The 22053-nt window shown below is 43.6% G+C and overlaps 2 protein-coding genes across 5 annotated transcripts in view; both read right to left on the bottom strand.

Annotated features, from left to right (window-relative positions):
• The window catches only part of shisa7b (shisa family member 7), a 35095-nt gene extending 32005 nt beyond the window's left edge, over positions 1–3090 (bottom strand). For 3 of the 4 annotated variants that reach the window (XR_002276190.1, XR_002276191.1, XM_020615419.1), the window contains exons 1-2: positions 2693–3090; positions 2263–2337 (exon numbers count right to left, since the gene is read on the bottom strand). The gene's annotated coding sequence lies outside the window, so the exon portion shown is untranslated. The remainder of the gene's footprint in view (positions 1–2262; positions 2338–2692) is intronic. The other variant, XM_020615420.1, reaches the window with a different exon arrangement.
• Positions 3091–12641: 9551 nt separating this feature from the next.
• The window catches only part of cnot3b (CCR4-NOT transcription complex, subunit 3b), a 37004-nt gene continuing 27592 nt past the window's right edge, over positions 12642–22053 (bottom strand). Inside the window, exons 16-19 of the mRNA XM_020615442.1 lie at positions 21741–21942; positions 19236–19368; positions 18695–18820; positions 12642–17372 (exon numbers count right to left, since the gene is read on the bottom strand). Coding sequence (XP_020471098.1) covers positions 17274–17372; positions 18695–18820; positions 19236–19368; positions 21741–21942 — 560 coding nt within the window. The 3' untranslated portion in view covers positions 12642–17273. The remainder of the gene's footprint in view (positions 17373–18694; positions 18821–19235; positions 19369–21740; positions 21943–22053) is intronic.

Genomic DNA, 22053 nt, shown 5'->3' with positions numbered 1-22053 from the left:
CTCTCTGGAGTTTGGCAGCGACAGATGATTAAAGTGTAGCCTATGACTCAGTCATCTTTTTTATATTTTGGAATTAATCAGTCATTTGTTTTGACTAACAAATCTTCAGTAACACAACCAGGCATAACACTGAAGTGGAGGAATCACTGTACACTACCAACACACAGCTGAAGGTTGTTGTGTGCCGACAGCACATCAGCCATTTGTACCCACAGCCCCAGTGATGATGTGAACAACCGAGAGTCTCCACAAGACGCTGGTAAAATCCCCCAACACCCGAGGGTACACTCAGGTTCATGTGTCTACATACGAAGCTGATTCCAGTGGCTTCTCTCAGGGACAGCTTGACCAACACTACTGACTCATAAAGCAACCATGATGGATGGTGAAGCTGCAGACAGCCCACCTCCCCCACATCAGGAAGGAGCACAGAGGGCCTAGCAACCATACGCAGATATATGTGAGCTATAGTCAGCCATCGAGCTACAAGGAGCAGCAACTCCTCCACTCTCTTCACAGACATTAAACTCTGCCACCAGGGCAAACATCACCCAGATACTCCACAACCCCTCTGAGCAGCCGATGATGTTACATCATCCATGTGTGATGTGCAATGCTTTTGCTGTGCCCGCTTTCACGTCTGCTTCCAGTTTGGGCAGTGACTCCTACGTTTCCCAGAATGCCTTTCAGAGAGTGGGCATCAACTTGTTGATTTCACTCACAGGTAGGTGTACATAGGCATGCAAAGCGCTCCGGAGTGTGATCACTCAGCTGTAGGCTTCTCTGCGTCTATACTGTCAGCCATGTTCCTGGAGCATGGCGTGGCTGCAGTCTGGTCTGTGGAGGCTCCTGTGGGTGCACAGAGTGCATGTTCTTTTTCTAATCTGCTGAGACCTTTACCCTCATGCTCACGTTAAAAGGTGGTGTAAAAAGAGCGGCTCTCAGAAGAAGCCCCCGCTCTGGGACTCCGAAGAACTTGTAAAGTAACAGGAAAGAGAAGACAATAAAAATAAACAAAGCGCCTTCAAACAGGATGTGTGTGCAATCATAAACAGGAAAGGTTAGAGGAAAAGAGGCAGCATTTATAAATATATGTGCATATACATTACAGCAGAAGAGCGTTCAGACCGACATTTACAATGGTTATATTTATAGTTAATTGCACTGGGGCAACAAGGTCATTTTTATTCTCCCACAAAGGTTAATCGGTCAACTGATTATCAATCAAAAGCCAATTAATAGCCTACTGTTTTCAATGATCAATTCATTAAATAATGTGGTAAATGTCTCTTCTTTGGACTTAACTGGGCCAAACAAACAACCTGAAGACTTCACCTTATGATCTGGGAAACTATGGTGGCCAGTTTTCTCTATTAATGATAAAACAACTGAATAAATATTTGATGAGACAGAGAAACTAATCATTCACTGCAGCCCTACTTCCCTGCTAGAAAATTATCTGTGAGGCTTATGCAAATAGATGGAGCAAAAAACAGATTAGTGCATGGTGCATTGGCAAAGGCTCTTGTTTTAAGCAAGATGCTTTCAGAGGCCACAGTTTCAATCAATCAGTTGCTGCAGCTGAGGCTTCACACCAAAAATGTTATGTGGCCAAAAAGGTCGAGTCTATGAGTGTGTCAGTTATGCAGGATGGCAAGCACCTCTCTAGTGTACCCTGGCTTCAGTACCCCAGTGAGGCAGGTGTAGGTGTGCAGCTCGAAAAACCCTGGTTAAAACACATTCTCAACCACACATGGCCCTGCAACCATATGCAAGGTGATATCATCCACAAACTCACCTACACAGACACCCACACTCGTGCAAGCAGGCGCACAAATTCACACAGTAAGTTTGCTTCGGCTAGGTACAGTAGCACCTGTGAGCTCATGAGGCAGCAGCGCAGAGGGCAGCAGCCCGTTTGCAGTGTTGCTGCATTAGCATTCAAGAGGCAGTTATGCTCACAGTGGAGTCAGCCATGGCACTCCTGTGTGTGATCTCTTTATTGTGCAGCAGCACACACACACACACATGTAAACACACCATTATTCCCCTTTTTGTTTGTGTGCTGGGTGTACGCGTGATGCTGTTGCTGCTTTCAGGGCATCAGTGAGACACAAAATGGGAGGGTTTGATTGCATTATGCTGAGGCGTCACTGTACTCTGTGCATGTTAGTGTGCATGGCAGCAGACATGATAAAACGTGTTCGCCTGTCTTGCGCGCTGCAGCACCACAACCCAGATAAGATCAAAGCAGCAAATTACCTGTTTTGTCTTTTACGCAGGGGCTCCACAGAGAGGATGCTGATCCTACAGATGCGGCACCCGTCACCATTTCCCCTTTGAAGAGAAGGAGCAGAAAACAGTGCCTCGTTTGAATTGAAATATTATGAGGTGAAGACAGGTTTTTAGCCTCAGTAAATAAATGGAGACTTAAACACCGCAGTGCCACACATGTGCCCCGGCAGTGAAAATCACTGACGCCCTTAAGTTTCATGTCATCATTCAGGAAAAACAACAACAAGCCCGGTGTCGACTGAGGATGTTATGATGCAAACTACGACACAGATCCAGTGTAGCCAAATGTAACTAGGTTTGAAGTTACGCATTGTTAAAACATGATGTGCCACTTCAGTTCACAATGATTACGCCTCCTAAACGAGCTGTGCACAGAAAGATTTATTTATTTATTTACCTGCTTTGTTCTTTGCAGTCTTCGCTTGGATTCTATTGCGATTCCTGGATTGTAAAAGAAAATGTGTCACCTACATTTTTCATTGTAATCCCCGGGTTTGAAAGGAAATTGATTCGCCGCAGAGTAGCCTCTCGTTATAAAAACAACACAAAGAAAGCGTAGAAAATCTGTGAGAGCAGGCGTTTACAAATGATCTCCTAGTCAGTCTAGTCACGTTATTTCGGTTTGATCGTTGCGGTGAAGGTGTGAGCGCTCCCCCGATGGTGCGCAAACGGTCCCTGCGCAGCATAGATGCTGCTCCCTGACAGACGCGGTGCTCACTGAGGTCCGTTGTGCTCCGTGGCCAAATCATTGATTGGACAACATGGCACTGGCCCACGTTTGCGTTCCTCAAGTACTGGAAATGATCGACCAATCCTGGAACAGATGGTTCTCATGGTCAGACCTGATTGGCTGATTACCGCTGGTAAATTTCGACAAGTGCGCACCTGTGATCGCTTACTGTTACAGTAATATCAATATTAATGAGCTGATGGTTAATGTAGATCAGTATTAACAACCCCAACCCAAGTTATTAGTCATCCCCCTTAGCTAAGGAGCTATTAGGTGGTTGTTTAGCTAGCTAGCCTGATTTCATTTGCTGTGGCTGTTTGTGGTGTCTTAAATCTTTATGAAAGCTATTTTTAATTTACCTTCAGTAGATCCCACCTTCAACATAGCTTGTCCTGTTCTGTTTAACTGTGGTGTGAACAACACACTAGGCCCCTGGACGTGAAAAGCCACATCCCTTGGAGCATGACACCCACACTGAGAAATGCAAAAAGACAAAGCTGCATCATTTTGGATCCCATTATAATTGTTTTGCATCCGTATTTATGTCACATCTTTGTATTTTTGCGTCTCTTTACGACTTTGTATCTTTATGTGGGTGTTTGTGGTCTCTGTGGCTGGTTTTTGTCTCTCATTTTGGCAGTTGAATTCTAAGGGCCCCAGGGGTCCTGGACCTCTGGTAGGCTCCTGCTAATAATCCTGCTATTATCATTAGGTGAAGTTGTTAAATAACATTAATACATAATGAGAATTTGTTAGCATTCAGTGGTCCAGTAGCTTGTATAGCAGCACGTCAGTCACCAGGATCGCTTTGGTTTTTGATGTCCGAGTGTTAGAATATCCATTTTAGAGATTTCTGCATCCCCTAGAGCACAATGAAAATAAAATAAATCTTGTCTGTAGTAACACACAATACTGTAAAAACATGATTTTCTAGAAATAATGTCCTATCTGCATGAGGGATTCTGTTATATTGTCAGTGTAACACTATTTACCTTAGACGTTGGGCTAAGTAAGTAGCTTCTATGAAAACTATTGCCACATAAAACCACAAATATCTGTATGATGAGGCGAAGGACACTGAGCGAGAAAACGTGTTTATTATCATTTGAGTGAACTGAGCCTTTAAAAGGAAACAGAGAATACAGAGATAAAAGTTAGGTTTATGCAACAATCTCCCAGCCCCGCTGCTCCCCATTGTAATCTATAATCATCTACCGTGGTAATTGAGTTTACAAGATTAATAGCAGCCTAATGAAGGTGCGTGAATAAGTAGGAGTTTATGGTTGCCCTCCCCTTCCTCCCTGCTTGGAGCCGCTCAATGGCTGCTTGATGAATGGGAGGAAAGAGCGAGGATGGAGGATGCAAAAGTGCTGAGGGATAATGCGGTGTCATCAGTTACCTTGACAACCGCAGGCTCTACATCTAACGTGTTAATTATGATTTTTTTTGCCAGGAAATTAGCAGAGGCTTGTTCCCTGTTCTTGGCCCGGCCTCTGCAGCTCAGGCCTTCTGCCTCCACCACTCACTGCCGATTTGAACAACAAGAGAGAAAATATAACATGCAAATCTCTACAGCGCTGAGCCTCGAGCTCTGGCTTATATTTCTCAGCAGTGAATAGTAGTGATGCAAAACCTGCTCCATCTCTTAACCCTGCAGAAGCAGCATTAGCTACACCATAGTTTGGCTGCTTTTACTGGGCAAAACATTAAGGCAGACACAACAATGGTGTGGACAAAAATGTGACAGGGCATTAATATTTTACCCACGAGATTAATTTAATTTTATTCAGTGCTTTTCCTTTATACGGCATTTTGGCTCATGTATCAGCCTACTGTTTAATAATATAAATATAATGTGCTCCAGGACTTCTCATTTAAAAATTCCAGCCATTTTTCTTTAATTCTTTGTCTTGATTGGTTTAAAAATGGGTTTGAGATGGAAAGAGCAGCGCTGCCCTGAGTTCGGCAGAAACACTGTGGAGGAACCACAGATGGAGGAGTGACATGCTGGTCTCTGTGGAAACAGCCAGAGGAGCTGGCACACATCTACCCAAACTCAACCATGGCCATGCTTTAATATGTATTCTGATATTATAAACATGTTACAGCTCACAAACAATTCAAGAAATATTAGGAGTTTAAAAAATCCTCAATGTCACTGCAAAGTCAGAACCACTTTGGGTTTAGCTTGTCTTCAGTGAGTTTCATTTCAGAGCTTGATGTATGTATCAGAAATCAATACCTTCACTAAACGTGCAATCAGTGCATGGCTGGAGATCAATTGTGTGCAGCACACTGAATTAAATATGAGCGTGGTGGTGTGAGGATGTGCCGTCTGGTCCTGGCACCTGCACACAGCTGTTTGGGGGTTCAGACCTGGTTTTAGGGTTCAGGCTAGTGTCAGGTTAACCTAGATGTGATGGGTAAGGTCAGGTTAAAAGTCCTGTGGAAAGACAAACGTATGTGTTCTGCATAAACAAAGACTATAAGCCGCAGAAAAGGAGATTTTGATTACACACGTTAAAAACCATTTGACAGAATTGCTTTCAGTTGTATCGTTGATCATTTATGGCATTCATACATAACTAATGATTCGCTGGTCGCAAGGAATCTCATCATCAGTGGAAATTAAACAAAGCTGTCGTCAGTCTGGAAACCTAAGACTTAAATCTATTCAGATGAGCAGGTCCCAAAGCCCTGAGTGTGTTTGTGACAGTTTAACAACCACACAGCTGCTGTGAAGAGATCATAACTTGATTCATAGTAAACACAGGTTGGTGATCCTCAGAAGAACATTTCTCAAAATTGTTAACTCAAAGCATATCCATCATCTATTTTGCGGATCCTGCAGCCAACACTGGGCAAGGGGTGGACAGGAGACCGCTATCACAGGGATGACAAAGAACCACTCATGCATGAGGGGAACATACAGACTCTGCATGGTCGACCACAGGGTTTGAACTTGGAACATTGTTGCTGTGAGACGACAGTGCTAACCGCTGCACCACTGGTGGCAACCACACTCGACATTCACGTATGAAACGTACTGCTACATGAAACACAATGTCAATAGGAAACACCAGAGTCCTTATTAAAGTTGCTTGGTAGACAGACAGACAGACAGACAGATAGACAGATAGACAGACAGATAGATAGATAGATAGATAGATAGAGATAGATAGATAGATAGATAGATAAATAGATAGATAGATAGATACCGAAGGACATTCAGGGATCCAGTAGCAACAGCAATGATTATCAAAATCACAACACCCAAAGCAAAGAAATGTATAAGAGCGTAAGACTAAAATACAAGGGGAAAAAGTATAAATAAAAAATATGAGAAGCATAAAAATAAGAGTATAGGAAATATATATGTATATCTTTATACAAAGATCTTGAAGTCTGAAGAGGTTTTAATAAAGAGTCTTTGAGGCAATGCAGTACTAACTGCTGAATCTAGAAGGTTTCTATTGCTGTAGAACCAATTAATGTCAAAACGATATGTAAAAATAACTTGCAGCTTAGAGTTAAAAAATATCCGCAACATCCTGAAAAGCCGCGTAGAGATAATGAACACACCAGCCTTTCACATCTGTTCCTTGACATGAACATTAACTAGCACAACTTAATTCCTATGTTTTTTACTGAGGTTTTGTTTTGTTTGTTGAGCTGGACCTCAAACCCCAAGCAGGTCATCGATAACAGATTGTTCACTACCAAGTTAGAGTTACAAGAGCAGAGTGAGCTTTGGTTTTCGGACCGTCATCAGTGGAGAACTGAGGTTTGGATGCTGATATTTCTGCAGATGAAACTGTAAAGACAAAGTGAAAGAGAGAATGAAAAAGCTCAACAGAGAGAGATTTTTTTTCAAGAGCAAAATTAGAGCATGTGGAGGAGGGAGATATGGTCGAGCAGAAATTATTCAGAGGGGGCAGTGTGATGTGGAGTACTTCTTGAAGAAATGAACCTTTAATGATCCTCTGGGGATTCAGTCCAGCCGACAGCTGAGGAGGAGGGACGCTGCTCTGATTAGATGAAGGAGGTCAAACACTCAGGTCCCCTGTTGTCGACAGCGTGGCGTTCAGAGTGGACACCTGATTTGTTTTCTCTGGCCTCTCTCAGTCACTGCCACCTCCCCCACTCTCTGCTCTGGACAGGAAATCAGTCACCTTCCCCAGAGTCCTTCTGCACTCAGCACGGCGGCTGCCGGCGAGTGTGGGAGGAGTTGTCTGCAAGAAGACACGTGGATGTGATCTGCACTGGTGTATCAGAACCTTACTAGAGAGCTTGATAAAGCTGGCAGGTGGTAATCCTGTGCACAGCTGTGTGCTCCTACAGTACATCCACCAGGGTGACAAGCTGGAGTAGGACAACTGTTACAAACTCAGGTAACAGGGATTCCAGTCACCAAGTTGTTTTTCTGAAATGACTGACTAAAGTTTTTAAGGATACGGATAATCACCTTTAGTATAAGGATAGACACCAAGTATGTTAAACACAAGGAATTTGTTTCCGGTACAGAACCAAGGCAGCCATTTGCGGCGCCAACTCAACCGATGGCTCTAACCATTGGGGGCAACCTGGGGGTTCAGTGTCCACTGGTTAGGAGATGGCTGCTCTACCCACCGAACCACACTCACTCCCAAACAGGACTTTGTGACATTTGCAGGAGAATCTAGCACCAGAAAGAATAATCAGCATTGTAGGAAACATACTTATTCTGTCTTGGCAAAATTTAGATCAACCTAGAGCCAAGAGGCATTAGCTTAGCTTAGCATAAAGACTGGAAGGTGAACAGTTAACCTGGCTCTGTTCAGAGCTGAACAACACACCTCTAAAGCACATTAACTGCCATGTTGTATCTTGTGTGTTGACTTCAGAGACAAAGAGAAATTTAACAACCACCGTTCTTCTGTGCAGTGTCTGTGCGGGTTGCCTGAAGGTGCAACAAGACTACTCCAAACTGCAGATTGCATAGTAACTGCACATAACTCCTCTTAAAATCACAAATCATCATTTTTACATTTCTTTTTGTCAGTAAATCAAAGAAACAACCCTCAGCAAAGACACCTCAGGATGTGACAACCATGGCCCTACCGGGCACTCATCCTCTGTTTAACATGACTTTTTACATTATTTGTTGGAAAGTTGATCACAAAAAGATGTAAAAGATTCATAAAAGAACCACAAAGAGGTGCCAAATGGCCAGAAAAAGATGCTAAATTACCACAAATTTTGCAGAATATTCATGGGTGTTTAGTATTTCTTTCACAGTAAAAAAGTGAGTTTGGTACAAAATTCTTCCCTGTTACTAATAATGCTAATGATGGCTTTGTTCCGTTAAAGTGTCCCGGGAAGCAACAACAGTGTGCAAGGGAACAAACACGAACACTCATCCATCAGTAAATGTGTTATTTACACCTGTGCTTCTCCTACTGTGGCAGGTTTAAAAGGCAAATCAGAGAGTGTGTCCAATCTAAAAATGAAAAGCTTATGTTCTATTTTATATTTTTCTTGGCATAAAAGCTGTAAACATAAATGACATACTGATATTTGCACAATTACAAATGGTTTGTGCTGGTATCAACTGTCAGTCTTGCAGAAGTTTTTGTCTGAATGCTAAAACATTTTTCCAGCATAGGGAACAATGACTTGTGCCACACAAAACAGTCAAAACAAATCACTGTCAACCAAGGTCCTCAGTCGATTCATGACGTTCTTTACTTGTGAACCTCGCCCCCTCTGCGCAGGTGTCTGTTTTTACATGCTGGATGACTCATTTCAGAAAGAGAGCATCTGAGCAGGTTTTACAGGCCTTTGCAGCTCCATGACAAAACCAGCACTGGGAGGTTTTCATCACATAAAAATATCCTTTTTAGGCTTAAAAACATTTTGGTGGTTTTGTTACTGGTGGCACCAAAATAAATAAAGGCACAAAAAAAGAGTCTTGTTTGGTCCCGTCCTTATGTCATACAGTTTGCTGATTGTGGGGCAGCTTGTCTGCTCTGATGTGATGCTGTGTGATGGAGCCACAGTTTATTTCCCCCGCAGGCTGTTATCATGTCACACTCCAATCAGACGCAGGCATAACAGCACGAGCTGGCGTGGAGCCTCAGTGGTCTGAGGTGCAGACTGACGCTCAGCCTGTGCTGCGTCTTATACTTCTCTCCCATGTCCAACTGATCACACTGTCACAAAAAGATAAAGTTGCTCTGAAAATCTTTCGGAGAGGATGCTGAGGGACTTCTGAAGCTGCGGCGTTCATAGTGAGCAGCTGTGCAGAGCCTCAGGCAGCTCACAGTTTGGCAGCAGGGCTGGGAAATGCTCCTGGGGCATTTCCCAGTGTCTGCTCCATCAGCACCACCTCCAGCGCTCATCTCTGCTGTAAGATGTGTGAACAGATCAACATAAAAACGGTACAATGTAGGTCAAAGTCAAGATGGCGTCCATTTGAATGAAACCATCCTGCATATGTTTTGGTGCTGAAGGAGTTTTACATATTTTGACAACCATGGATTGTTTTCTGAACAGCCTTCTGGGCACGCAGCCTCTATTTGTAGTGACTGTCACCAGTATTTGTTGGAAGGTCGATCAAATCGTTACAAATGAGATGTAAACTGGCTATAACAAGAGACAACCACAGACCCACAAACTGACCACAAACAGGAGCAGAACTCTCACAAAGAGCGAGCAAGTAACAAAACTCTGTCATGTTTGGACTCTTTCAAGTCGTAGATGTCTTGTACCTTATGTAAAACTGCTCTTATGAGGGGGGCCCATTTTGTGATACAAATGCTCCTTTGTTGCCTCTGGACAACACCAGGCTACTTTAGCTTGACGCTGCGAGGTCGGCACACTGAGAGGAATGGTCTGAAAAAATGAGAGGTGAAATAAATATATTTTCAACATTTGTGTCATTTTTAGGTTGACACACTCCAAATGTGAAATGTTTTGACTTGTGACTTTCAGAACACAGAGAGCAGGATCAGAGAAGGTGCAGCTGCAGTTCATCTTGCGCACTGATCACGTCTTCTTCCTCACATTTACACAGACACTGGAACACATTCCTTAATATTCTGTTTTTCATGTGGTTTTAGAAAACACAGAAACATGAGATCTTTACTCCCATTCTTCTTGTTTTCTCCTCTTCTTCAGTGTTGGCATCACTTCCTCCGGGCCAGGAGCGAGGGGGTGTGTTGGACTGCTCTCAGTGGAGGACCTGCCAGACCTCAGTACAGCCAACAGACAGGGATGAGTCAGTGTCCTCTGGTCAGAAGAGAGTGCGTCACCCATACACATGCACATGCACAACACGTTCAATATGTAAAGGTCCAGACTGTGTCCACTGAAAACCCTGGATCTCCACAAGGTGAATTTATTGTTGAGGAGGCTCGGCCAATCGTAGAACATCAGGGAACATGCAAGCCTTTAAAATATTTAAAAAACACTGAGCTCAGTTCCCTCGAGTCTCTCCAAGCTTTACAAACATGAAACCTCCATGGACTAAAAATAAATGACAGGAAAAGCAAAAACTGCCTCTGTTTGTAGTTGTAGGTTTTCTGTCAACAGTTTTGGTCTATGGGAAAATGTTTTTTGTACCACAGCTTGGAATTTTCATTGAAATTACCAGGAGAGGCAAAAGGACCTGCCTGCAGACAAGATGGCGGATTGCCAACCTCGGCAGGAAATAGATGATGCCCAGAAGTTGTTAACCTCAGCAGGCTTAGGTGTTAAGGATAAAGGATAGGAGTAGCGGTTAACATTACCCCAACATCTGGCCAAAGCTAACTTTCTGCAATCTTGGTTACAATCCACCATCTTTGTCAGCAGCCAGTCCCTGTCAGTGGTGGTGTCAGATCCAGATCCATTAACACATCCATGAGCCTGTCAAATATCAGGAATGGAAAGCCAGAATATTTTGATGTCTGTAGCTTTTATTTGACTGTTTTTAACCACAAATGCATCAACGTGCAACACTAAATCACTGTCCATTTAACTAACATATGATTGCATACTCTGTCACCCACAAACACAGACAGTTCAACAGTAAGTCACTGCATGTAGGCAAGTATTTTTACATGCACCCCCACACTTTCTCTCAAACATTCAGACAATTCATTCAGACATTTACACAAAAGCAGTACAAAAACATCTGCAGGTGCTGACCTGGGTTACGTCATGTTAACATGTGTCGTTTATACCAGCCAGTCATCCAGAAAAAAGGACGTGAGAGGAGAGTCTGCAGCCATCACACTGCCAAACAGCAAAGCACAGCCATATGGTGGCACATCTCCATATGTCCCACCACAGTTTACACAAGGAGTAAACAAGCATGGCTCAGGCGTACCAATATGAAAACAGCAAGAGTGTGAATAAGTGGGGTGGTGGTAGCCCAAGGGCAGGGAAGGGAAAGGTTGATACTGTACCACCGAGATGGCCTTCAACAACACAGTTGGTGGCTGTGAAGGTGTTCGGTGGAGAGGAAGAAGAGTTGCATGTGTGAAGAAGATCCATGTCTATTTAATGAATGACATGCAACAAAAGCCATATTGGTTGCATTCCCTCCCAGTGTGAACAGACCAAACCAGATGTTCTCAGACCAGATCTGGGTCACCTGCGATTCATCTCCGACCTCTGCCTGTGCGAGCGCCGTCAGAATGGTCAGATCAGAATCCCTGTGGTCATTTTAATGTCTCCTCCTCTGCACTTACGGCCTGAGGTCATCATTCGGCATCGGCAATAAACATGGAGGAGAGCAACGACAGCGACGGGGTCAGTGGAGAGACCAGGACGTTTCACATGTGGTGGACGTTTATGGAGAAGCTTCTGATCAGGCCAAACTGGAAAGAACAGATTGTAACACCCTGAATATTTACTGCTGCACTAAAGACAACTGTCACCATCTGCAGCTGTGAATCCAACCAAATAATATCACAGTTCATTCTAAACTAAACCACTTTTGTACTTTGTTGTTTGCGGTTCTTTTGGACAATAAGGCTCTTTACACATTCACTTCACTCATCTGGATGTGTCACACTGAAACTACAAGACATCTGATATGTTCACAAACCACAACAGAAGCCTGAAACTTTTCTGAAAAGTAATTCTTTTATTAATATTTTACAATCCTTTATTCATGGTTAATTCAATATTTACTTTTTCAGCGCCACTTTGCAAGTGTCATTATTTCATGCTGTCTGACGACAACAACAACAAAAAATAAAAGAAACAAAGGTTTGCAGAGTGCGAGTCTGTACAACACTTTCGTCAAGGGACAGAGAAAGGTTCACATTTCGGCTCTTGGACTGATGGCTCGTCCCTTCCACTTGTCAAAAAATAGATTGGTAAACGGAGGTTAAAAGCAGGGCTGTCAGTCACGTGAATAGTGTCGAGTTGTGTGTCTGTCTGTTTGGCTATAAAACACCGCACACTCCTGGTGAGAGGCTCTTTAAAAAGAACAGGGGACCTTGTTCTTGTCTGGGTTTTAAAACGCCTTCCCCATCTCTGAGCAAAAGATTCAAACTACCACAAATAATCCAACAAATACAAAATATAAAGATGGTCTCTCTTCCAGGTGCAGCTCCAAACATTGGAACATAACATTTGTTAAAAATAAAAAAGCCTTTTGTAAAATAAAAAGGGGCACTGGCAGGTGAACACAGGCGCAAACACTCGGCCCACATGATGGATACAAAATGTGAATTTTGGTAAGAATCTGCCTGGAAGATTATTTCGTTGTGCTGTGCTGATGGGAAGTGCTAGCGGATAGATTTCCTCATAAAATGATCTATCAAATACTTCCTGAGAAATAAAGGAAACATCTACCTGGCATTTTTTGGAGCGGGGGTGAGAAAACTGAAGCGTCAAAACTATCTAAGGAAACAAAATACACTGTGGTGTGGAAAAGGCGAGAAGCAGGACTTTATGAACACAGAGCCGAGCGATGGAGGACAGAGGATGTGGGCAGTCGTGCTGGTGTTGCTCAGTTTGTGCTCTTCAGCACATAGAGATGAGGAGGAGGAGAGAGAGAAGGGAGGGAGGCTAACAAACTGCCCATCCAGCTGCTCGTAGCATCCGACACCCATGATGTTCACACTCATCACTGCTGGAGCTGCATGTGCTAAAGGATCATTTCACTCACATTACAAAAAATACCCACTTTATTTTACTGTGAGACACTGAGGGAGCAGCTAAACTTCATTCTTTTCTAGAGATGTCATTTCTACGATGAACACACCAGCCTGAATAGAAGACATTTTTCTGGAAATTAGGTGTAAACAGTGGCTTTCATCTCCTGTTTAAGGCCTAACATCACATTCTCTTTCAGTGGTAGTTAGCTTAGCATAAAGACTGCAAACAGTGATTTTTTATTTGCATGGGGGGGACGTGTTGTTTTACAGGGAGCTATGTGTGGGGCTAGTTTACTGGCTGGGAGCAGTGCCAGGGAAACAGCGGAGACTTCAGGACGTTACTGCGCCCAGCAAAACAATGGACTGGCTCAAAGGCCCCAGTAAAACTAGAAACTCCTTCTTTATTCTTGGTTTTTGTACAAATTAAATGAGACAACATGCTACTCAGGGAGCTCTAGAGGTGCTGGAAGGCTCATTTTGTTCCCTCTGGAGCAGTTTCTCCCTGTTTCTGGCCTTTATGCTAATCTAAGCTAACTGGCTGCATAGTCATCAATCACCCCATCTAACTTGAACTTGTGTATTTTCCAAAAATTTAAATATGCAATTATGGAAATGAGGCATCTTTAACAAAGCTTATTTCAGCCACAGCAGGTATGATTTGATGTTCAGTTTGAGGGCGGCCACGGCTCCTGATGAAACGCCCAAACAATCAGTGATCTGGTTGGCAGACAAGCAGCGCAGACATTTGGTTTGGCTGCTGTTTCCTTCTTGTTTTCTGTTCAGAGTTGATTAAGATGCATTTACTTGTTGTTTCTTTCAGTAATTTTGCAGGCACCGTCCATACAGGTCAGGGTGGCCGGTAGTTAACTAGCAGCTGGTGATGTCCTAACATTGCTGATGCCACCTGAATACAGTGGTGTTGAACAGAAAGCAGTCTGCAGAATAAGTTTAACATCTGTAGCACCGTCTCTGGGTTCTCTGCAGACATCACTGTGAACAGTGAGGCCTGTGGGGTGTGCAGAGTTTCTGTAGAGAGATGTTGCTGTTTAATGTTTCTGCTGTGATGCTTTTACCTCCATTGTGTTGGGGTGGAGGAAGAAATCTCAAAACTACTTCAAGATGTGGGCAAACTGAACCAAACCCTAAGTCTGACTAAATAGTACATAAACCAATATTTTATGTGATTTGGATGAACTGACTCTTTAACTGAGCCACAGACGCTCTGACATGTACTCTAGTTTCCTCTGAAACAGCGGTGACATAACACTGCCCACCAGGTAAAGACAGTTACTACCAACACCTCACTGGCTGCGTTGTCACACTCCTCCACTGTGGCTCAATGGGAGTGGGCAGGGCAGGGTATTCTTGGAGCACAGTGGCTGGCAGATAAAAAACCCCCCAGCCACTTTTACCACTCCACATGAACACACCAACAGGACCTCTGAAAGACAGTTAAGTGCAAGAGAGGCCTGCAACGCCACCCACGACCAACACTTCACACATTTAGCAGGCGGTTGTTTCTTTTCCACATATGGCCGGGCTGGTGTTCGGTCTGTGGCAATCAGGCTAGTCCACTGCACCTCAGGGGCAGGTTTATAGGTCGAAGGATTTTCTTTTAAGGCTCAGCAGAGTAGAGACAAACAAGCTCAACCAGCCTTTTATGCAGCAGCAGCTGGGCAGGACAGGTTGTTTATCTGGCTCCTGTTTCCTACCAAAACACGACTCAGCCGACAGGGACATCAGACTGGAGGTCTATAATGCCATCTCATACCAAACTACATTCTGTTTTTGGGTGATTATAGATGAAACTCTTGTGCCTTTTCCACTACAGGAACTTGGCAACCCAAACCCTACAGGCTGTGCATCTGTTCCCATTCTGCTCAAACTGCATAAATCTCAGCAATGGATCCAAGTGCAGGCACTGTGGGGGAGGAGAAATGCAACAGCAGTTTCCCAACATGGCACTTAACAACGCAGGAAAGGGGTTTAACGAAGCACTGCAAGGTAGCTTCAAAATGCTCTGATTTACACAAAGTATCCAATGTGTTTTGCTGCCATAAAATCATTTTTATAAAACTCATGTTTTTTATTTTGTTAAAGGTGGTGTTGCGTTGGATCACATTAAACTGAGAGGTGTTTCTGATTTTTCTGTCCTGCCTACTTACTTACACAACATTAGCATCACCTCCAAACACCACCACTGACTAAGCCCTCAGTGCTAAAACGTATCATAGAAAAAACAAGCTGAGCACTGTTTGCATCATCAATGCAGAACAGTCGTATTGGATTCCACTAGATTTTACTGGTGCACCTGGCTCTGGAGCGCTGGTCTGGAGCTGGTCTCTCCTCTGGCTGCAGGTGGGGTTTCTGTCTCCTATTAGCTCAATAACACTGATGCTTTACAGAAGCTGCATATAAATAAACAAACACAATTTCCACTGTGTGTAGCACCAAGGAGCAAAGTGGCATTTGTCCAGTGCCTTCAGTGTTTCACTGATGTAAACCCACTCAGCCTGATCCAACAGTCCTGCTGTAAACCCTTCTTCATGAAGGTGATAACGCTCACTTTGTGTTAAGACTTTCACAGAGGTGTTGATTCAACTCTATGATCAAGTTCTAAGTTTGTGCTGCTGTTGAACTGTATGGCTGCAACTAATGATTAATTTCCTTATCAATTAATCTACAGATCGTTCTGTCAGTGAAACGTCAAAAATGAAAGAGCGAGACAATTAAAATAGAGGCAGGCTGTGGGCGGAGAGTCCTGGGTGTCGATCTGAGGATGTGCAACCTCTACAAGAACCACAGTCACCCGGGCCTGTATGACCATCTGTTCTAGTCACCCCATGAACCTTGACAACCTTGTTACACTTTTTAAAAACTTTTAATAAAAGTATTGTTTAGGAAAAAAAATAAAAAAGGCTCCTGGTGTCTTCAGATGTTCCTTGTTTTGTTCAACCAAAGTCCAAAAACTCCAGAAATCCTCTCATTTGAGAAACCGGAATCTGACACAGATTCACAGGTTTTGTTTAAAAAAAAAGTTGAATTGATTATGAAGCCAAAGCATATTTTTCTGTTGATCAACTAATAGTTTCAGCTAAGTTTAAATGTCTTACGTTACACTGACATGTGCTCCTATCGTTTGATTTATACTTCATCTATATCTGTGTATCGCAGCACAGTTCAGCCTCCAACATGTTCATACAGCTGAATTTACGCTAAAACAAAAACTGGACATTATCACTTTCATGAAGGAGAATTTGTTGCAGGACTGTTGTATGAGACTGGGATAACTGTAACTAGTCGTATCTAATAAATGGCAACTGAGTGTACAAACTGCACCGGTTTGTCAAAGGCAGACCCGACACCTTCAGGATCAGGTTATGGCTTGTTAAGTTCCTGTGGTGGAAAAGAGCACACTGCTGCCCTCTGACCACCTCCTCTTTCATTGTCATGTGATTTACAGAACCGAGGTCACATTATTACAACTGACTCCTGCCTTGCTGCTGCGACACTACATGCCAAAATCCTAAGCAACGTTGCTGCACAGATTCACGGTTGTGTTTCTGAGCTTCTACACTTGCTGCCTGCTGAGGTTTTCATCGGTCTGGTCAGAACACGGACAGAGCCTGGACTGTATGCTTAACCAGCAATCTTTGGTTCTTAGGAGGCTAATATAAGGAAAGGTTAAAGCCAGGAGGATTAAAAACAAAGGGGAAGAGCACATGATAGTCTGGACACCAGGCGTGATGTCTGTGTTTCGTCTGCTGAAACAAACCAAAGTCGTCTTGATGTTTGAAGATGTTCCACTTCTGGAAGAGATGGAGATAAGAGGGCTGGTGACGGAGGTGGTGGTGCAGAGGAGGAGAGAGGATCACTGCTGGGGTGAAGATGTTGAGGCGGGGTCAGAGGACGGAGGGGTTTCAAATGTGTCTCTGCAAACCCTCTCGCCCCCTCCGGCCCAAACGTCTCCTTTCCCCAGAAGCTGAAGTCAGATCCAGGAATGTCAGCAGGTGGACCACCCTTCTTCATTTGTTTGTCTGTCCATCCATCCATTTGTCTCTCACTTTCTATCTCAGCCGTCAGTCCGTCCGCCTGCCTGTGTTCCTCTCTGCACATCACTGGAGGTCTCGGTCTTCTAGGTACCGGTACTCAAATGTGAAGCCTTCCTTCTTCCTCTGGCCCCATTTCTCATAGTCAAAGTAAATGTATGTTCCCTTAAAAAAAAAGAATAAAACAAATGACAAGTCAGCTGACTGCTAGACTGTTCCTCCTGCTCAGTACAGATCTTTATGGAGCCGGTGTTGGCACATTGTGAGGGCAGGACAGTCACAGTTAATGGCCACCACGTGGTTAAACTGCTGTACAACCAGGAGCAGCAGGAAATTCTCGGGAGCCACTGGTTTTTCTTTTGATACTTGGTTGAAATGAACCTGCTACTCTGCAGCGTTTCATTTATATTTTCACAGTGGAGAATCATCATTTTACTAATCTTCAACAGATATCACATTAACTGTCCTCAAAAATAAGGTCTGTTTTTGGCCTTTATTGTTCAGTTGATCGCAGAGAGGTGACAAATGTCGGTGGCCAGATTCAAACCGTACACAGCATGCCAACAAAACCACTCAGCTATCAGGGGGCCTGTTAATGTGCTTTCTAAAAATGTATTGTTAATCCGTTCTCTTTTTAATCAGAAGGTCTCTGGGGAAGTCCTAACAAGATATAATGGTATATCTAGTTTGGTCATTTCATCTCAGCCGGCGAAATGGGTGTTTCAGCTCGACCTGTCAGTTCTTTGACTTTTGAGTTTTTATAGTTTTAGTTTCACAACTCCAGGACAAAACTGGTGAGAGCAGCTGAACAAGCTGATGTTATTAAACACAAACTTTTGAACATTTTATGAGCATGAATTATTCTGTTTTAGAGCTGTCAGGGCAAGTACGCAGCAGGAGTAGGCCAGTCAGCCCAGGCTGTAGAACGGAGAGACTGCAGGTGAGTCCTGCTGATGTACTTCAGTAGGCATCTGCTTTTTTTTGCAGAGTTGGCAAACCGCTTACCGTGACACCGCTCTGGTGTCATTACTGTCTGGTCAACACAACTTTGCTCACTATTATCCTGCTCTTTGTCCTTACACACATAATGCTACCAGCTTACTTTACTAAGAGGTTAACAGGACTGCAACTGCTCGAGCTGATAGTGAATTTTAAGAAAGTGCCCTGTTGGACAACAAGGCAAATTCCATCAAACGGCCTGTTGTCGAATAAAAAGTGACAGCCCTGTTCTGTTTATTCTGTTGTACCCAGGGTTTAAAAGGTTTATATTCATGCATATATTTTACCTGTTTTGGTTTTTACTCTCAATGAATGCAAAACAATATCTCATTTTGAACCTTGTGCCAGATCAATATAATTAATAAATCAATCAAAATAGAGTGTTCTGTTTCTTAGATTAACACAGCAGTACAGTTCAAGTGTGAGCGAGTTTTAATAAATAGGATAAATATGTCGAAACACAGTTTGTCTTCAGTGACCTCACAGACCTGCTCAAACTCATCAGTGATGGTCTTGGGTTCTTCGTGCCTCTGAAACCACATCATGTACTTTGTGTGGAACCTCCACGACTGCTTCTTCAAGGCTTTGGCTGCCAGATACTGGGCCTTCGTGCCCTGCAGAGGAGGGAGAGCAAAGTAGAGGACAGAAGAGTGAAAGAGAAAAAAGAGGGGGAAAGAGAAAAGAGAAGAATCTAATCAGCTGAAACAGTTTTGGTTCTGGTGCAGATGTAAATGAAAGGAATCCTCCATTTTATATGCTGGGTAATATTCACACCCCTGCAGTTTCATGTAGTGATTCACTTCAGGTGGTAGTTTCCTACAAGTCCCAGAACACCTGTAAATGCCCAGAGCAGGGGCCCGAATTAACTATTCCCTCTTGCATTAAGCTAAACCAGGTTGTGTTCAGTGAGTACACCACATTCATTGTTGCTGTTGTAAATAATACAGAGAAAATCACTAGCCTTATCCTTTAAAGCAGCTGGTTGTGTTCTGTTATCATCATCATCATGACAGTTATCATACAACCCACCTCCAGGTAGTAAAAGATGAAGAAGAGGGTTTCTGTCGAAAGCCTCTGGTAAAACTCCACAGTGTCAGAGTGGGGCGGTGGCACCTGGTGGTGGAAAGGCAGTGTGGGGCACGGGTTCCTCATCAGGTACTGCCTGGAATATCGACACACAGGGAGGCTGTCAGTGAAGGAAGCAGCTCGTAATTCACCAAACAGTTTCAAGTGTGCCAAGCTGCAGCTAAATGTGAGTTTTCACTAGGTGTATCAGCGATCAGTGAGATCATTGTTTGCTGGATTCTGGAGTGGAGGCTGGAAAACATGGGAATAAAAAAAAACATCACATCGATGTTTAACCAGGTTGTTTCGATATCAACAATGTTGAAGAAATGTAAAACTGTTTATTCAATAAACAATTTTTTGCTTCACTCAAGACAAGTGTTTGTGTGACAGTAATACATTTGGATCACAATTTACAATTTTCCAAAAATCCACAATTTCATGACTATAAACCATGACAAATAAATCAATATGGAAACAGTGTCCACCCTAATCAAGCGGTCAGCTTTAAAGAATGATTTGCTGATCACAAATATTCTCTCTGACCCTCATCACACTGAAAAACACTGACCTGCCCTATGAACAACTGCGGTGACAGGTCTACAAGGCTGGAGTTCATGACTGCTGAGACATAATTAGGATTGAGCCCAATCAGCTGAACCTACAGCCCTACCAACAGACAGATTCACTTCGCTAATGAAGTCACACAAAGTTGGAAAACTCACCAGAGGGTCACACGCTTGGCCCAGATGAAATTTTCCATCCAAAGCATGTATTTTTAGATCAAACCCAGACTGTCCGTTCTATTTCTACTGGGGTGTGTTAATGTGAACCAGAAATAAAAATCGCACCCCACAAACAGGACATTTGATGACACTCCTGTTTCATTAACACCACCCAATACATTATGATTATTTCAAATCAGACAGAGCGGAAATTACTGTGTGACTGAGCGGAAAAACAAGGGTGTGTGTGTGCTGGAAGGGAGTTTTAGTTATTAAGCAGCAGGAGGTACAGAGCCGTCCACGTCATGTGTTTGTATGGGCAACACATTCAAACACCAACGAAGAAGAAATCCCTGCAGGCTCTATCTGTGTGTGTGTGTGTAGTCGTCCTCCTGTGGCTGTAAAACACGACGGGTACCGAGGGACAAGAGGCTGTGTGTGTGGGCATACTGCATTGTAGATACAGCACCAGCACAATCTGGTCTCTAAATGTGGCTGCTTTGTTTGTTTGTGTGTGTGTGTGTGTGTGTGTGTGTGTGTGTGTGGCTATGCTATGTTACCGCGTACTGCCGTGTTTGAAAAATACACGGTTAATACTATAAAGTGATTTTTATTGTGTGTTATGCTGAAGTGCCTGCGATGGGCTGGCGACCTGTCCAGGGTGTACCCCGCCTTTCGCCTGCAGCTGGCTGGGATTGGCTCCAGCCCCCCGTGACCCCGTTTGGGACTAAGCAGTTTGGAAAATGGATGGATGGATACTGAAGTGCCACATTCTTTCTGGCTTTAATAAAAATAAAGAGAACGGGCTGTAATCATTTTGTCTTGTTGTGACAAGTACAACTCAGAAAATGTGGCAATACAAAGTGAAGAATATTCAAATGAGCTACAGCATTTACATCTCAACTGTAATAAAAAAAACACTGAGTGGTTGAACTAAGACAGTTTACACTGAGAACTGTGATTTTACTGTGATACTGACTATAACCAGTTTATTTTGCAGGCTGCTATCATCTTTATTTCCATAATCACAAAGTCACAAACTGAATAGAGTTCTTTGCAGTTATGACTCCACAGCAAATGAACATCTGAATCTGCAGCTCCCCTGGGCTTTACCAAGGTTTATTTACACCTCTGGTTCACTCCCAGCGCTCTCATGCAGCTGTTTTCAGAGAAGATGCTCTACAAAGCCACTGTCCACTACCTGCTCAGCCACAAAAAGCAGACAGACACAGCCTGTAGTTACTTGTTCTGTACCAGAAAGCCACGCATGTACCACAATGCCTTGGAAATGTGGGTGTACATGGACAGAAAGTAGAGCCTCAGTTTGAAATATGAATGAATGTCGTCACTCTGATGAAATGTAGTACTACACAAACCAAAGAAAACTGGTGGGATTTATTGAAGAGACAAGGCTGAATCCAACCCCTCTGAGCAGCAATGTGTGGAGGAGGGAAACACTGTGGCTAAAGGTAAAGGCTGTTGCTGCTGCCATACAGTGTCATTACCACAACAACAAATGTGAAGTACTCAGACACACACGCCCATGTCCATCCTACATCTTAGTTTAGGTATCATGGGTTTCATGCACATTAATTCAAAAAAATTACAAGTTCTCATTTGTTTGAACCACAGTCTTTGAAAATGTGACAGCCATAGTGTTCATGCTGTCCAGACTGTGTGTGCATGTACCAGGCGTAGGAAGGCGTTGCCCTGTGGGTTGTCAAGAAAACAAATCTCACTGCACCTGATCCTCTCGGAGTCGGAGGGGTGGGGCATGTGCATCCATGCTGCCTCCTCCATGGCCTGTTGGTAGAGCTGGTCTTTGGACAGGGGAACCGGCCCCAGCGGGCAGACCCCCAATGACGGAGGGATGCTGACCTCTGACAGGGAGGGCTGAGGTGCTGATGGGGGGCCTGAGGGGGCTGTAGTGCTGCTGGGGAAGATGTCTGAGGAGAGACAGATGGCAGAGAATTCAAGTTAGTGTGGAGGAAAAAGAGGGAAGGAAGGGGTGAAATGAAAGGGTGAAGATGAAGGAAACTGAGCACAGAGGGGAGGGA

The sequence above is a fragment of the Monopterus albus genome, unplaced genomic scaffold (genome assembly GCF_001952655.1).
Source record: "Monopterus albus unplaced genomic scaffold, M_albus_1.0 scaffold165.1, whole genome shotgun sequence".
NCBI lineage: Eukaryota > Metazoa > Chordata > Actinopteri > Synbranchiformes > Synbranchidae > Monopterus > Monopterus albus.
Note: the sequence above shows the minus strand (reverse complement) of the source record. Positions and strands in the feature narration are given on the sequence as shown.